This window comes from Neovison vison, chromosome 11 (assembly GCF_020171115.1).
Source record: "Neovison vison isolate M4711 chromosome 11, ASM_NN_V1, whole genome shotgun sequence".
Taxonomy (NCBI): domain Eukaryota; kingdom Metazoa; phylum Chordata; class Mammalia; order Carnivora; family Mustelidae; genus Neogale; species Neogale vison.
In genome coordinates this window covers 105,515,624-105,533,969 of record NC_058101.1, presented here as the reverse complement: position 1 = coordinate 105,533,969, position 18,346 = coordinate 105,515,624, and the positions used below count along the sequence as shown (strand labels likewise).

General features: G+C 34.8%; 1 protein-coding gene across 5 annotated transcripts in view; it reads right to left on the bottom strand.

The window, feature by feature from the left end:
- Positions 1 to 450: 450 nt before the first annotated feature.
- Positions 451 to 18,346, bottom strand: part of SLC9B1 (solute carrier family 9 member B1) — a 63,310-nt gene continuing 45,414 nt past the window's right edge. For all 5 annotated transcript variants that reach the window (XM_044224382.1, XM_044224381.1, XM_044224380.1 and 2 more), the window contains 6 exons: positions 13,003 to 13,178; positions 8,391 to 8,497; positions 6,896 to 7,045; positions 3,051 to 3,159; positions 2,459 to 2,595; positions 451 to 793 (listed from right to left, as the gene is read on the bottom strand). In XM_044224382.1, the coding sequence (XP_044080317.1) occupies positions 581 to 793; positions 2,459 to 2,595; positions 3,051 to 3,159; positions 6,896 to 7,045; positions 8,391 to 8,497; positions 13,003 to 13,178 (892 nt within the window). In that variant the 3' untranslated portion in view covers positions 451 to 580. The remainder of the gene's footprint in view (positions 794 to 2,458; positions 2,596 to 3,050; positions 3,160 to 6,895; positions 7,046 to 8,390; positions 8,498 to 13,002; positions 13,179 to 18,346) is intronic.

The following is an 18,346-nucleotide window of genomic DNA, read 5'->3' as shown; positions in this document are numbered from 1 at the left end:
TCACATAGTTTCATTTAAAAACTGTTAAACTTGTCATTTTAAGGGTACTGCAGAAATAAATAAGTCTAATTTTGGTTCTTTTATTTAATATACCATTCATTCAGATAGTCACAAAAAACAATTCAAAATCCATTTTGTTGACCCACTTATTCTTGGCATTTTTTCCCCTTTTCTGGTGATCTTTTTAACTAAATTACTAAACAGGTGATGAGTTCTACTTCTTCTGTATGGAGGTTTAGACTATCTTATCTTTCTGTCATTGGGTTAACTTAATTTTTTAATTACACCAAGTTTGTAATGTGACAGTAGATTCAGCCTAATGGATTACTTTAAACTTTCCTAGAATATTTACAGATTTACTTTGTTCTTGAAATACATAAATACTATTGGGCATTCTATTTACATTGTTTTATTAAATTAACCTTGGAGTAAAAAATCATAGGAAAGCTCTGTAATGAAACCACATATTTATTAAATCCTTGGTACTATGTACAATCTCCACATATTTGTATGTTTTAATTTTTCTCTCATGTAAGATAATATATTAAAAGAAGAAGGCAGGTGATGGCAAATAAACTTTTTAATGAAGTTCCATCTTTGTCAGTTCCATACTGATGGTGTTTGGATCATGGCGTGTAAGTACTTTGGGCCCCAATATGCCAATAATTAGAGCTCCATTTGGAGCTGTGATCAAGATGGCTAAAAATGCCACTGTCATCACATCCTTCGAATATGGTTCCAAGTGGGGTGCGCTGAATCTTGCTGTTTCTAGAGCCAGAGGACCTAATACAGCCTGCATTTAGGGGGTAAAAAGATAAAGAAAAAATAAAGAAAAATGTTAAATAGCTAATATATGACAAAAGTTAATGGCCCTGTTAAAACAAACAAAACCTAGTAGTAGGCCATCAGAAAAGAGACAAGCCTTAAAGTGCTGAGGAATTATCAGGAATTACTCATCAATTCTATGTTCTTCCTAGGAAATATATCTGGATGAAAAATGAAATATTGACAAATCATTGTGCATGCATTTTGGGGCTGATTTATATTTTTATCATCTCAGCTTTCTCCTGTTTAAATATCTTTTTTTTTTTTTTGAGTGCTCACATTACTCTCAGAACCTCAGGAGTTCTAGCTAAAGCAGGATTTTGCTTATTTACCTTTACCACAGATGATAAAATTCTTGAGTATAATAAGACAACACAAAATACTAGGGTTTCTTATGGTTCTCTAGGATTTTGTTGCTTATGTTCTTGTCTTCCTACTTGGGAGGCAGTGTGTCCAGTAAAACTGGCAAGAGGTTTGGAATCTACAAAGTGGACAGGGGAGATTAGGAAGTAACTTGCCTAATGTTTTAGGTAAGTTACATGATATTCAAAACACTCAGGCTGGTCCCATCGACCTGCAAAAGCAGGTTGGAAAACCAACCAATACATAGTAAGAATTTTGTTGTACAAGAACTCACAAATTTCTGTTTTGGAGTAACAGTGGAAAAAAGAATCTCCAGAAATCAAGACATTATGCTGCCAGGTTAAAAAGTCTAACGATAAGTAGTAATAGCTCTTTGTAGGAGCAGACTAACATTCAATCAGAGGGCAAAACTATAAGATCTCCCCATTCATTCATTCATTCATTCATCATTCATTATTCATTCTTGTAGGTATGCTGTGCTTACTAATTGTGTACCTCCTGCATGCCAGGCAGTATATTAAGTACTAGGGGAAAATTAATGAAAGAAAATACTGTTCCTGTCTTTCCCAGATAGTCTGATGAGGAGATTTAGTCATTAATTAAAATCATATAAATTAAATGCATAATTAAAAATAATATATGTGCATTCATATATGGTGGAGTGGGTGACAAGGGTAGGAAAGATATATTTTTAAAAGAATCAATGTTTCTCGGGACATCTGGGTGGCTCAGTCGTTAAGCGTCTGCCTTCGGCTCAGGTCATGATCCCAGGGTCCTGGGATCGAGCCCGGCACTGGGCTCCCTGCTAGGCAGGAAGCCTGCTGCTTCCTCTCCCACTCCCCCTCCTTGTATTCCCTCTCTCACTGTCTCTCTCTGTGTCAAATAAATAGATAAAATCTTTAAAAGAAAAAAAAAGAAGAATGAATGTATCTCCACTTTAAAGTCATTACATTTATCACTGTAATATTCAGCAAAATGTAAACATTCCAGTATCCAGATATATTCTTATATTTTGGGAAAACAGAAAAAAAATGTTTCAGAAGTTTAGGAAGTATTTGTCATTAAAGGTACACTTTTCAACTTCAGAAGAATTGCTTTTAAAACAGATTTTGACAAAGATTACATTATTTTCAGTAAGTAGTTATGCTCAATCAAATATTTTAAAAGTAAGGCTAATAATGTACATTTTGTAATTAAGGTAACATTACACTTGGAATTTTAAAAAATCATTAACATTAAAAATTATTAACATGACTTAATATGTTCTTACCTGGACCGTAGCTTTGGGCATCCACGATAAAGCGATAAATATTTTCTCCTTAAAATTGAAGCCAGCAAAACACATCAATACAAATGTAAAAGAAATTCGAATCAATAATGCCAAACTCATGGTAGCAACACAAATGCCTACAACAGATTAAAAAAAACATAAACAACGAAATATTTGGAAAAAGTGGTACTTTATGTCTAGAAAAAGTGCAAGAGATTATCTTATGGTGGAGGTACCATGAAAGATAAGATAGCTTATATTTATTTAATTCTGAGCTAATAGACTTTGAACTTTCCCTACAAATGAAAGTATTCAAAAGCTGCTGATGGTATGTAATATTTTCTGTCAGAAAAGAATTTCAAACTGCATTTCCTCAGATCACTCAGGGAAGGTATTCAGAGCTGGCTTTGGTAATGAAGAGCATATGAGGTAACAGAAGAGCAAATGTATGTTATTAACTGTATCAACATGAGTTTCTGAAGAAGGTTCTTAATAGCATTCAAGACATATTGTAAACAAAATAAAAAAGTTATTCATGGTTTTCTTAAATATTTTCAAAGCTCATATTTTTTGTGCCTGTAATTATTCTTACCAATAGCATTTGATTTAAGAGATGCAACAGATACTTCTGATCCAACCAAACCAAAAAGAAGGGGTTGAAAAATACACCATGTAGTTTTAATAATTCTTTGGACTCTAATCTGTAGGAAAGAATAATGTATTTTTAGTTATTGTGTTTAGTTATTGTGACACAGAATAATTGCTTTTTAGAAATTAAAGTCTCTCAACATTTAATAAATTTAAGATATTTTATTTGTAGAAGAAATGTTAAAGCTTAAAAATTGAATAGGTTAATTCTTTTATTCAAACACTTGAGTAGAATTTGGTTAAAAAAAATCTACAAAGCTTATGGCAGAATTATTTACAATAGTCAAGACATGGAAGCAGCCCAGCTGTCCGTTGACTGATGAATGGATAAAGAACATGTCGTATGTGTGTACACACACACACACACACACACACAGACACACACACACACACAGGAATAATATTCAACCGTAAAAAAGAATGAAATCTTGTAATTTGCAAGAATATAGACGGGGCCAGCGAATATAATGCTAAGTGACATAAATCAAAGAAGGGCAAATACCATAAGATTTCATTCATGTGGAATTTAAGAAACAAATGAGCAAAGAGGGAAAAAACAGAAAGAGAGAGAAAAACCAAGAAACAAGTTCTATTTTTTTTTAAAGGTTTTATTTATTTATTTGACAGACAGAGATCACAAGTAGGTGGGGAAGTAGGCAGAGAGAGAGAAAAGAGGAAGCAGGCTTCCTGCTGAACGGAGAGCCTGATGTGGGGCTCGATCCCAGGGCCCTGGAATCATGACCTGAGCCAAAGGCAGAGGCTTTAACCCACTGAGCCACCCAGGTGGCCCTAGAAACAGGTTCTTAATGATGGAGAACAAACTGATGGTTCCAAGAGGGGAGGTAGGTGAGAAGGGTGAAACAGGTAAAGGGGATTAAGGAGTGCACTTGCTGTGATGATAACTGGCTAGTGTATGGAAGTGTTGAAACACAGTATTGTACACCTGATACACATATAACAACTGCATGTTAACTTACTGGAATTAAAATTAAAAACTTAAAAAAAGAAGTAAAGTAAAAATTAATGGTCCTTGAAACCAGAAAAAAAGTCTATAAAGCTAATCAATAAAAATATTATTTGGTAATTTTGTCAGTAAACAAATAAGGTCTTCGGAGTTCCAGACATGTTTGAATGGTTCAATAACAATTCTAGCTTTTGTTTATAAGGTAATTGAACAGAGCCAGAACTAGAACTACATCATGCCTGCTGAGCACATACTCAATATTATGCAACCATTTCAACTCTCAAAAGGGAGTTGAGAAGACCTACATTAATAATTGTCTTGGAAACCAATCCCATGAAAGTTAATCTTGATATGTCCTAAACTACCAGGCAAAAAATATCAGTAATCTGTTAGGCCTGCTTCTGAAGGTCCCATGTTGAAAACTTCAATTTTATTTTTTCCTTAAAACCAAACCAAAACCATAAATAGATTCTTAATTTGGTTGCCTGCCTGGCTCTCCTTTCTGAGAATGAACCTCTTCCAATGCTACTTCCGTGATTATGTGGTTACAACAAAGTCCCCAGTTGATATAACAGTACTCTGGCTCTTCTGAAGGAATTTGGATGAAGAGATTTTAGTTTCAGTCTGGGCTTAACTTATTTTATTTTTTTATTTTATTTGTTTGACAGGCAGAGATCGCAAGTAGGTGGAGAGGCAGGCAGAGAGAGGAGGAAGCAGGGTCCCCGCTGAGCAGAGAGCCGGATGGGGGCCTCCATTCCCATCCCAGGCCGAAGGCAGAAGCTTTAACCCACTGAGCCACCCATGAGCCCCGGGCTTATCTTTTTTTAAAGAAGAGACATAAAACTGTGATATCCTTTGTTTGGGGTATAAACTACGTTTGTAACTATTTCCCTTATGACTGGGTTTTCTAATTTATAAAAGTAAAGTTAAAAAAAAGGAAAAAAAAAACAAAGAAAAAAACAATAGTACTCTTTCTTCATGGTGGCACATTATTCCATTTATTTCTTTTAATTTTTTTAATAAAGACTTTATTCATTTTTGAGAGAGAGAGCATGAGCTGGGATGGGAGGCGTGGTGGATACAGAGAAAGGGAGAATAGATTCCCTCTGCCCGCTGAGCAGGGCTGAAGACCCAGGGCCTTATTCCAGGATCCCGAGGTCATGACCCAAGCTGAAGGCAGACACTTAACTGACTGAGACACCCAGGTGTCTCAGGTGAAATTTAGTAGTTTTCATTTTATTTAATTGTAATTTATTACTGACCATTTAATTTTTTTACAATTGTGATTTTGTTGGAATACTAAACAAAACACTAATATAATTTTTGGGGTGGGAAATTCTCAAGCTGATTTTAAAATTTATCTAAGAAAGCATTTGTGCAGGAACAGTCAAGAAATACTTTAAAAATAAGTACAAAGAGAGGGATCTTCCATATTAGATTTTGAGACATAAAATGACAGATTTAAAATAGAGTGGGACTGGCACAGGACTAGATAGGTAGGATTAAATAGATTCCAGCAATGAATATATATGTATGTATGTATATATATATACATACATACATATATATATTTAGCTCATGTCAAAAGAGGCTCTTAAAAATCATTGAATAAATAATGGATTAGTCAATAAATAATTTAGTAAAAAATGACTACCCAGTTTATATGCATATATATATATTATATGTATGTGTATACATGTTTATGAACACATACATATCCTTATCTCACAGCATTTACAAAAATAAATTCCGGATGAATTAAAGAACTAAATGCAAAAATAAAACAAACAAAAACTACCAAAGTATTAGGTGATACTATAGAAAACGTTATGGTTACAATCTTATAATCTTGGGTGATGAGATCCTTCTTAAACAAGATACAGAATTCAAAACAAAAAAGAAAAATACTTTTGACTACAGGTAATTTTACTTCAACACAAAAGACATCATAAACAAAGTTAAAAATAAGCAAAAATTATATGCAATATATACATAACAAATGATTAGTAGCACTAATATATAGGGAATCTATAGAAACAAAAGGCAAATCAACCAATTAAAAACCAGGCAAAGATGAACAGGTAGTTAAAAAAGAATATATGAAGAGAAGATTACTGCACTATTGATCAGAGAAATATAAACGAAGAATAATAATGCTGTAACATTTCTTACCCATCAGATGCTTAAAATCTTTGAAAAGATAATTTTGCAGTACCCCTCAAAATAGAAACATTCCATTTCTAAATTCAGCAATTACATATCTAGGAATCTGTTTTACAGAAGCACTTTCACATTAGCAAAAAGATACATGAACAGGATTGTTCATGGCTTCACATTAATAATAACAAAAATGGAAAGGATCTAAATGTCCACAAATGGAGAGCTGATTAAAGGAGATGACTGATTCTGGGAAGGGGGTCTGATATTTGGGAGTTGTAGGGGAAAAGGAGTCTTTTACATTTTGTTCTATATGTGGGCTTTTTGTATTGTTCTAATCTTTTATGAGCATTTCATGGATTAACAGTATAACTATAATTTTAATGAATAAAATAATTAAATCAATAAAAGTTCTATAATCACATTGCATAAAAATTGAGAAAAAGAAAGCAGCCTGATTGTTAACTCAACTTCTGATTGCATTTTATTGTATTTCCAGGTCCTTTTCCTAAATATCTTATTTCCGCGATTGATTTATACACATCCTTGAAGACACAAATTTCTGGAACATCTTCCAACTAGAACGAAGAGATTTCCTAAACATCTATTATGGATGTAAAAAAATGCAGTTATTTTATCTTAAAAAGTGATGTATTAAAAATAGTCACCTTTTCTGTGGACCAATTCATCCCTGCAACAAAAGTTAATGCTAGTGTGCATAGTCCTCCAGCTGCATGTAAACCAATACGCTGGCTGCCCAAGACAGCAGTAAGAGACATACTCAAAATAAATAAAGCTCTCTTCACTGGACGTCTTGTCTAGAATTAGATAGATATTTAGAAATTAATTTACATTTAATATATAAAACAATATATATTTATATCTTCTACCCATGTATTATTCACCCTTTGGTATCATGTCTCTAGATGTTATATTAAATAGTGTCTAAAATTTTTACTTTCTTCCTCACTAAATATTTTAGCAGACCAAGTGAAAAAATCTGCAATTATTAAGTTTTATCTTCTGCCACATCTCTCATACTAATGTTAGTAAAATGGCTATAGTACCTCAGCTATAAGTGAAGAAGGAAGGAAAGAGACCCATATAAACAAAGTAAACTGTATAAACTGTAGTTCCTCTAGCATATACATATACATATTGTAGTTCCTATAACATATCCAGTTAAAAAATAAAGTTTTGAATATCTCTTTAGCTGAGATAGCTGTTATAGATAAGATGGAAGTTACAGAAATACAAGAGTAATAGCATATCCTTTAGGGGAGGAAAGGGTTGAGTTTAATAGTGTTGCCTTAGTCAAAGGCAGTGGGAGTAAATTTAAGTCAGAAAATATGCAGAGATAAATGGCAATCTACTTTCCAAAAAATGTTCAGGGGAAAATTTGAGTGGCGAAACATTACGGAAAACTGCCAGTGGTCAGGAGGCAATTTAATGAATATAGGGCTGGGGTGGAATGGAGAAGGTACTCTGGTTTAAGTACAGTTTTCTTCTTTTAAATTTCTTATTTTTTTTTTAAAGATTTTTAAAATTTATATATTTGACAGAGAGAGAGAGAGACAGTGAGAGAAGGAACACAGTTAGGGGGTGGGGGAGAGGGAGAAGCAGACTCCCTGATGAGCAGAGAGTTGGATGTGGGGCTTGATCCCATCATGACAGGAGCCAAAGGCAGCCGCTTAAACAACTGAAACACCCAGGAGCCCTAAGTACATTTTCTGATACTCTTATTTGTTGAATCAGGAAGCAGAGACTTCAATCACGGCTGTTGACCTGTATCAATCACAAATGTGCTCCATTTTAAGCAGAGAGTAGCATGATGGGCTATTTTGGGGAAGAGAATTAAATACTACATTTAAAAAAAATTTTTTGTGTGTGTGTTTCTTTTTTTTTTTTAATTTTTAATTTTTTATAAACATATATTTTTATCCCCAGGGGTACAGGTCTGTGAATCGCCAGGTTTACACACATCACAGCACTCACCAAAGCATATACCCTCCCCAATGTCCATAACCCCACCCCCCTTCTCCCAACCCCCCCTCCTCCCAGTAAATACTACATTTAAAACCTCATGGATCCTCTAGAAATTCAAATTTTTGAAAGAAATGTCTAATACTATACTTCTAAAAAATAGATTAACTTTTCATTTACCTGATCTCCACTGGGAAAATACTGAACAAAAATTCCCAGAACAGCTCCTGCCAGCATGCCAATAAGTACATCCCGAAAAGAGGCAAGGACATTATTAAGTATAGTACCTGTAAGGGCACACAATAAGGGAAACATCTCATAGAGTAATATTTTCACATACCTAACATATCAGAAGATCAAGTCTAGGTGGTTCATAGAGAAAAGCATATATCTTCTAGAACAAATATACAAAAATGGGCCTTTAATATTCGTAGACTTGAAAACATAAAGATCTATTTGATACATTATGTACCCTCAAATAATTTAATAAATACACACAAGTTAGAGATGTTCATTGAAAATGTAGGCCAGGAAACAAGGAAATAATAAGCCATAGTGTGCTCCCTTATAAACACAACTTTAAAGACCCGCGGAGGTGGAAGAATGGACAGACGCTGGACAAAGGAGCACCTCTGGCACCTTGCACATGTCTGGTAATGTTTCCTTCTCTGATACCCTGTTATGACAAAGAACAAATGACTTAAACATACAAAGAAAAATCTAACAACAACAGAAAAAAAAAAAGATTTACTACAGGGTCAACCCTAGGAATATTTTGAGTCAGCAGTAAATTGAGTTTCCAACATATTTTTATGTACCTGTATCTGTAGTTCAGAGTAAAAAATTTAAAAAATCCTACGTCACACTAAGAAATTGTTATGCTATGGGTATTTTAGCTCAATGAAGTGTGTAAATATATATATTTTAGAAATGTTTTTCCTGAAAAAATAATAGAAATGCAGGATGACAATAGCAAGACGGTAGAATGGAAAGCCCCAGAACCTTGATCCCCCAAAGAGGCATTAAATTAACAACAATAGATACAGTCCAAAAGTCTTAAAAGAACCCCACAAACTAATTAAGAAGTTGCAGCAAGAGAAAAATGACGCATCATGTACAAGGAAGCTTCTGTAAAATTATCAGAGGATTTCAGAGCAGAAACCTTACAGACCAGAAGGTGGTGTGATGGTAATTCAAAGTGTTGAAAGGAAAATAACTGTCAATGAAGAATACTATCCTACAAGATTAACTTTCAAAGTGAAGGAAAAATTAAGACTCAGATAAACAAAAACTGAAGGAGTTCATTACCACTGCACCTGCCTTACGAGAAACATTAAAGGATATCCTTCAAGTAGAAGTAAAAAGATGTTAGCAACACAAAAGCACACAAATATAAATCTTTGGTAAAAGTAAATACATAGATGAATTCAGAATCCTGTAGTACTGTAATGGTGGTGAGTAAATCACTTTCGATTCTGTTACAGAATTTAAGCTAGAGACATAAAAATAACTATAAGATTGTACTAATAGAGATGTCTGGGTGGCTCAGTTTGTTAAGCATCTGCCATCGGCTCAGATTAAGATCCCAGGGTCCTGGGATGGAGTCCACATTGCGCTCCTTGCTCAGCAGGGAGTTTCCCTTTCCCTCAACCTGCCTTGTGCTCTCTCGCTCTGAAAAATAAAATCTTAAGAAAAAAAGACAGTATTTAAAAAATCTTTTTAAAAAATTTTTATAAACATATAATGTATTATTAGCCCCATGGGTACAGGTCTGTGAATCGCCAGGTTTACACACTTCACAGCACTCACCTCAGCACATACCCTCCCCAATGTCCATAAACCCAACCACCCTCCTCCTACCCCACTACCCCCTTCCCCGCAACCCTCAGTTTGTTTTGTGAGATTAAGAGTCTCTTATGGTTTGTCTCCCTCCCGATCCCATCTTATTTCATTTATTCTTTTCCCAAACCCCCCATGTTGCATCTCCACTTCCTCATATCAAGGAGATCATATGATAGTTGTCTTTCTCCGATTAACTTATTTCGCTAAGTATAATACCCTTTAGTTCCATCCACGTCGTTGCAATTGGCAAGATTTCATTTCTAAAAAAGACTGTATTAATAGATAGACGACATAAAAAGAAATAATTTGTGACCTGTATAACAAAGGAAAGAGGTGAGATGTAAAGGATTAGAATTTTTATATGTGAGTTAAAGTAAATTATCACTTCAAATTTTTATAACTATGGATGGAAAAAGAGAGTCCATGCAAATGATCACCAAAAGGCAGCAGGGTGGTCACACATAGAATTTAAGTAAATACAAGTAAGTCATAAGAGATAAAGTAAATACAAGTAAGTCATAAGAGATAAAGAAGGACATCATACAATGATAAAAAGGCCAACTGATCCAGAAGATAGGATTAGGTCTCTGTATCTATCATATTCCAAAATATAGATGTACTGAAGATCTATGTAAAAAAAAAATAAAACCTTAAAAGTCCTTAACATTTAAAAAAATTTATTTGAGAGAAAAAAATATTTATTTGAGAAAGAGAGAGCATGAGAGGGGGTAGGGGGGCAGAGGAGAAACAGACTCTCTCTGATGAGTAGTGAACAGAACCATGGGATCATGACCTGAGTCAAATGCAGACCCTGTTATGTGCCCACAAAGTCCTTAACATTTTAAGTGACTGTATACATGGTCATGAGTAAAGAGAATTATCTAAGCATGTAGCTGCTTTCGGTTTTTTACTTTTTCTGTCCTTCACAAATTAGGTTTGATCTTCTGTAGCATGTTCCATAGTACCCTACACTATGTACTATTCATCACATTTTGTAATTATTTGTTTAACACAAATTCCTTGAGAATATAAACCATATGGTCTTCTTTTCTAGGCAACTAATGTAGAATAGCACTTAAAAATGTGGGTCTAGGGTCAGAATGCCAGATTGCATCTTGGCTTCCCTACTTTTTGGATCTGTGACTTTTAGCAAGTTATTTAACCCCTGTTCCTTAGTTTCCTATTCTGTAAAATGAATATCATACTGTGGGGTGACTATGAAATGAGTGGAAATAGCTATGGAACTTGGAGCAAGCACCAAGCGATTATAAAAGCTAGTATTGTAGTTCACTGTTTATCCTCAGTGTTTGGCACAGTTGTTGACACAATGGAAGAGGAACATAAAAATATTTTTTAAAAGAATTATTGATACTAGTCATGAAGGAAAAGATTGTCAGATTTGACAATAAAAATTTAAAAAATCGGGCACCTGGGTGGCTCAGTGGGTTAAGCCGCTGCCTTCGGCTCAGGTCATGATCTCAGGGTCCTGGGATTGAGGCCTGCATCGGGCTCTCTGCTCAGCAGGGAGCCTGCTTCCCTCTCTCTCTCTCTGCCTGCCTCTCCGTCTACTTGTGATTTCTCTCTGTCAAATAAATAAATAAAAAATCTTAAAAAAAATTTTTTTAAAAATCTGAATTGAGAAAAAAGATAAAGTTAAAAGAGAAATTATAAATGTGGAAAACTATAGGACTTAAAACAGAAGGTTATCATTCCTAATTTTATGCTGAATCTTGACAAAAAGAACAAAAGATGAACAATGGCTATAAGATAAGCAAAAGGTTTCAAGAAAAACAATTTATAAAACATTCTAGGATGCCAATAGTCAATAAATGTGAACATTTAAAAATATCACTAGCATCATTAAAAATATCATTTAAAAAGGCCTCACCTTTCACCTATCAAATTAACAAAGATATAAAAAACTAATGATACTGAGTTTTGAAGAAGGTGAAGAGAAACTGGCAAGTTTTTACATCCTGGTAGGCCATAACATTGTGGTAATATATCTCGAAAAACTTAAAACTTTTTTTAAAAAAATAAAATGTCTTGGGACACCTGGGTGGCTCAGTTGGTTAAGCAACTGCCTTTGACTCAGGTCATGATCCCAGGGTCCCGGGATCTAGCCCTGCATTGGACTCTCTGCTTGGCAGGGAGCCTGCTTCCTCCTCTCTCTCTGCCTGCCTCTCTGCCTACTTGTGATCTTTGTCTGTCAAATAAATAAATAAAATCTTAAAAAAAAAGAGTCAGTTATTATTCCTGAGGGTATGTTGCAGGGCTTATTTTTATCTTTTCCTTTTTTTCCTTCTTATTTATGTCTTTTGATCTTAAGAGAAACTAGACATATTATTTTTCAACTTAAGAAATATTTTGGTGCTTAAATAATACAGAAGACAGAATTTCAAACACTGCAGATAATTAAAGCATTAAAAAACTTGAAAACATTTACTTTCACAATTTCTTGGGACATCCAAGACCAAATATTATCTTGGGATTCAGAATTGCTGCTGAGCTTGTCCCACCACTGCCAAAAAGGCACACAGTTGTCCATACTCTATATATTTAGGTTGTCTGAGTAACAGAGCAACCAGTTATTTATAATGATGGCCAAAAAGTCATATTTTAGAAATATATATCAAATAGCAGTACTAGTAATATTGCTACTTAAAATTTTCTATTGAAAACTGTGATAAAGCAACATGAACAAAAAAACCAGGTAATAATATGGGTTATCAGATTAATTACAATATATGGTTATGAAAATAAAACCATGTGTGTTAAATAGTAGTTTCTTAATCCACTTTCTCTTCCCTGCTCTAGAATGAGCTTTTTGTGAAGAATAAAAAGATGTTACATGTAAAAATAAACGTTAATAAAGAAGCAAAGCTAGAAACCTTGTTTAAAGAACCAGAAAAAGCTGTGAATAAGATGGCAGTTGCTGTTTTTTGTTTACCTGAGGAGAAGACGATGCTCAAGCATGTACTGAATCCAGTGATTGCTATGATGTCATCTAAACTGCTAGCAGCCATTAGTAAGGTTGGGATGCCTTTCTTAATGCCATATCCATTTTCTTGCAAAAGGAGCATGGAAGGGACAACCACAGCAGGAGAGACAGCACCTACTACAAAACTATGAAAAAGATTTTGAAAACCAATTTTAAAACATTCTTTCAGCATTAAAACACTACTTCAGTAGTGTTTTATATTAATCTTTACAACAAATACATTAACCTTTAAAGCTTTACTATAACTTCAAAAGTAAAAATGCTGAGTCAATGTCATTTAATGGTGGTAAAATTTTCCACACATTTTTTACTGCTGGCTAAAAGTTTATAGAGATTTCATTCAAGATGTTGGTTTGGGCACAAACTGCCTCTCGCTTCATCCCTAAGTCCTTTGAGATGAAGATATAAAAATAATATGAAAACTCATAACCTAACTAGGAAAAAAAAAAAAAAAGGAGACACCTCAATGGATAAGAAACCAAGTATATCCCAGGAAGATAAGAGTTTAAGATTGAAGAAGGAAATCATAAATCAAGTGTGTGTGAGTAAACATTGCTACAAAAAATATGGTATACTTCTAAAAATGCTCCAAATACAGAAATGGCAGATGCTGTGAGCAGAAGAAATCTGAGGAAATTCAACGGGTGACTATTTGGGGTACCACTGTAAGAATGGCCAGACAAATGTACTCAGACAAATGTACTCTCCACCCCATTTCTAACTCTTGAACAAGTCAGTAAGGAACAGATGTCTGTCCCAAAGAAGGAACAATGAGTGTAGGCACCAAAGTTGCAAAGACAACTGAGAAAATTCCTGGGATGGATGATGACACCCATGAGGAATGAGGACATTCCCACTCAGGATGTCCTTTGTTGGTATATCTCATTCAGTACCTTACCTCATCTCTTCCACACTCACTTTATAAAGGTTGAAGTATATACCTTGTGTACAGATGTTCTTTGTGCCCCACCAGAACACATTTAGCAGGCAGTGCACACATCCCCCGTTTGTTGGCTCCTAACCTCTGACACCTGCAGCTTTCTAGCAATATTGCCCTGCTAAGAAGAGCTTACTTGAGGTTGCTAAGGAGGTTTTCCTCCTACTCCTCCTTCTTCCAGACAGCTTCTGTGAATTACTGACTGATATAGAGGGTCTGATAGTTTAGTACCTTTGCTTCTTTGGCTGTACAGTCTGTTATAGTTTTCTCTCAAAATTTCCCTGTGGACTCAAGAAGAACCTAGAATTCTCTAAAAATACTTATTTGCCTAGTTCGATGGTTTCTGACCTTTACGGCATGTTGGAATCACCTCGTACATTATTTATCCGTAGATGCTTAACAAATTATTCCCAAATTTTGTAGCTTAAAACAACACGCACTTATTATCACACAATTTTTGTGGGTCAGGAATCTGGGTGTGACTTAGCTGTATGCCTCTGAATCAAGGTCTCTCACAAGTGGTAGAAGATCTGCTTTACTCACATGACTGTTAGCAGGCTTTCAGTATTTTGCTCTGGGGGTTTCTCAACGGGGCTACTCATAATATGGCAGCTGGCTTCTCCCAAGATAAGTAATCAAAGAAAATGCAAGACAGAACATGCAAAATAGAAGCCATGGTCTTCTCATGGCATAGTAGGTGTCATGACATTCTATAATTTCTGTTGTATTCTGTTCATTAGAAGCAAGTCAGTAAGTTCAGCACATATTCAAGAAGAGGGTATTACACAAAGGTATAGATATCAGAAAGCAGGGATCACTTGGAGTGATCTTAGAGGCTGACTACCTTGTACTTGGAGACCTTTCAAAATACTAATGTCTGACTCCCATTCTAAGACATATTGATCTGATTTAAAATGGAATTTGACCTGAATACTAGGATTTTAAATAATTTTTTAAAAATTGTAGTAAGGAATACATAGTATTAAATTTATCCTCTTAACCATTTTTTTTAAAGATTTTATTTATTTATTTGAGAGAGAGAGACAGTGAGAGAGAGCATGAGCGAGGAGAAGGTCAGAGAGCGAAGCAGACTCCCCATGGAGCTGGGAGCCCGATGTGGGACTCGATCCCGGGACTCCAGGATCACGCCCTGAGCCGAAGGCAGTCGTCCAACCAACTGAGCCACCCAGGCGTCCCTCCTCTTAACCATTTTCAAGTGCACAGTTCAGTAGTGTTAACTATATTCACATTGTTGTATAACAGATCTCTAGAACTTTTTTGTCTTACAAAGCTAAAACTCTATATCCATCAAACAACCCCCCTTTCTCTCTTCCTCACCAAAGACCCTAGCAACATTCTACTTTCTATTACTATGATTTTGACCACTTTAGATATATCAGTGGAATCATACAGTATTTGTCCTGGCTTATTTATCCCAGCATAATGTCCTCAAGATTCATCTATGTTGGAGAATGTAACAGGATTCTTTCTTTTTTTCTCTTCCTTCCTTCCCCTTCTTTCTTTCTTATAGGGGAATAATATTCCATTCTATGTATATACCACATTTTCTTCATCCATTCATCTGTCAGTGTGGGCTGCTTCCACTTCTTGGCTATTGCAAATAATGTTCCAATAAACATGGATGTGCAAATATTTCTTTGAGGTCTTCTGTTCTCAATGGGCCTCAGATATCCAAAGTGTTCCACTCTTTTTTCTGCTAGCATTCTGAGTCAGGTGAGACAGAAACCAGTCCCTTGGGTCAAAAAAACCAAATTGTAGGACACATGCTCCAGCTTTTTTATTTCCCTCCTGATAGAGAAGCCAGGAGCTGGGAGTTTTCTCCTGGCTACACCTTGCTGTGCAGGGAGGGGATGAGGCATAGTGGGTAAATGCAATGAATTGTTCTAACTGCTCCAATGTGTCTCTTGGCTTTGCACTTGGATGGGATACTATAACTTCTCAAGTGGGTTCTGGAGTTCTCACAAAGATAATCTGGTTCTTATGTTTTTAAGTCAGTATTGTGCCAGAAGGGGAGCCTGGGGCTTCCTATTATGCCATCTTGCCGATATTACTCTTCCGATTGTTGGGATTTGCGAAAGCTCCCAGGTGATTTTAATACATAGTAAAGTTTGGGAACCACTGATTTTCTCCAGAATGTATCCAGCTTCCTTCACTCAGAGGTTTCTATGGAGACCTCACTCAATACATTACTTGCATAAGAAGCTTAATCTCAGCCTGAGCTTCTAAGATACCTTGCTTGGTAACATGATTGGACTACTCCCTGAGAGAGGACAAAAGTCAGTAGCTAAAGTAATCACAAGTTAATGGGAATTAAAAGTATTGCAAAATATTTAGGGAAATCTATCACTTCAAGGTACATGTTCATTAAAGGGAAGGAATTTATACTGAGAAAAGAGATATAATAGGAAGAAAGCCACCAAAATGACTTCAGAATAATTATAAATATCCTCTGAATCATGAAAGTACACTACATCTATCCATAAAATTTTAATGATAGTTCCTAGAAATCAACAATGAATTCCCCAAATTAAAAAAAATATAAACATAGCTGAAGAGTGATTTAATAATCTAGAAAACTGTGCAGAGAAAATTTTTCAGTGTGTACTGAACATACTGAAAGGTAAAACACATAGAAGGTAAAAAAGGTAAACACATAGAAAGTATAAGGAAAACTTAATAGGTATGGAGAAGAGAATTACAGAAGGACATAATAGAAGAAAACTATTACCTCGAAGGACATAATAGAAGGACATACTAGAAGAAAATTCTTACCTCAGAGAGGTAAAAGATATAATCAAGACCTGGAAAAAGATACACAATCCTCTGATTGAAACATTACACCAGATACCGAGTAGAACAAATTTTAAAAAGACTTGCCTAATGATATTAAGGAATTGTTAATTTAGTAAGAAAAATGCTGTTCCTTTTAGAAATGCATCCTCTAGGGTATAGGGATGAAATGCCATCCTGCGTGTAATTTACTTTAGGATTCATTAGGGACTATTAACTTTAAATTAAGGATATTTGGTGCTTGTTATTTTGTTATTATTCTCTCTACTCTTGTACATGTTTGAAAATTTTCACTAAATAAAAAGACCTGAGGCTGCTCTAATCAAATATTAATATGAAAATTATTTACACGAGAATCTCATTAAAATGCAGATTCTGTTTCAAAAAGTCTGGGATGGGGCCCAAGATTCTGCATTTCTAACTTTTAAGTGATACTAACGTTGCTGTCCAAGGAACATACTTTATATAGCATGAAATTTTTAATTGTAAAAATTTGGAAAACCCAGCTTCCAAAGAGAGAGGGAAAGAGAAAAGATTGTATTAGTCTTCCTAGAAAAGGAATTAAAAATTAGTTTGATAAGAGATTCTTCATGGGCAAAACTAATGCAAAGAGATGTCACTGATATCCTTAAAATATTGAGGGAAAAGAATTTTGAATCTAAAATTCAATACTGAGTCACAAAGTTATGTTCAGACCCTCAAGGATGCAGTTTCTTAATCACTTATCAGTTTTAAAAGAACTAGAAGATCAACTTATCAGGAAGAATAGTACAAAAGAAAGGAGTTTTAAAAAAAATACAAGGGCAGAGGCAGCATAATGTAGATGTTAAGAATAAAGGCTCCAGCCATAGCCAAAATTCTTGATATATCTATTTAGTTGTCTGATATTAGGAAAACCATGTAATATCTCTTTTCTCTATTTATATGCAAAAGAGTGGGAATAATAATAGTATCAACTTTATAGGTCTTTATAAGTATTATATAAATTAATTATCAAGTACTTTACAAAGTACCTGACACGTGGTAAGCACTATATAAATGTATGCTACTACTATAACTATTATGATTATCATCACAAGAGATAATGATAAGCAGTGAAATTAATTGCTAAATCTATAGAAGTGTTCATTGTAAAGAAAACTTAGAAATAATTTTGGAGTAAAATTATAGATTATATCAACTGGTGGGAGAATATATGAGGGAAAAAGTGAAAAAATGTTATAAATTTAAGTAGGTTTTTCCCAAAATTATAGGAAATTACTAGGAGAATGAATTTCTAATTTCTAAATATTAAAGGAATAAACAAAAGTGGAACAAAGAAAATACTGTTAATTCAACAAAAGGTAGGAAAAGTGAAAAAAGAATGAAATTGGGACGCCTGGGTGGCGCAGTTGGTTGGACGACTGCCTTCGGCTCAGGGCGTGATCCTGGAGTCCCGGGATCGAGTCCCACATCAGGCTCCCAGCTCCATGGGGAGTCTGCTTCGCTCTCTGACCTTCTCCTCGCTCATGCTCTCTCTCACACTCTCTCTCTCAAATAAATAAA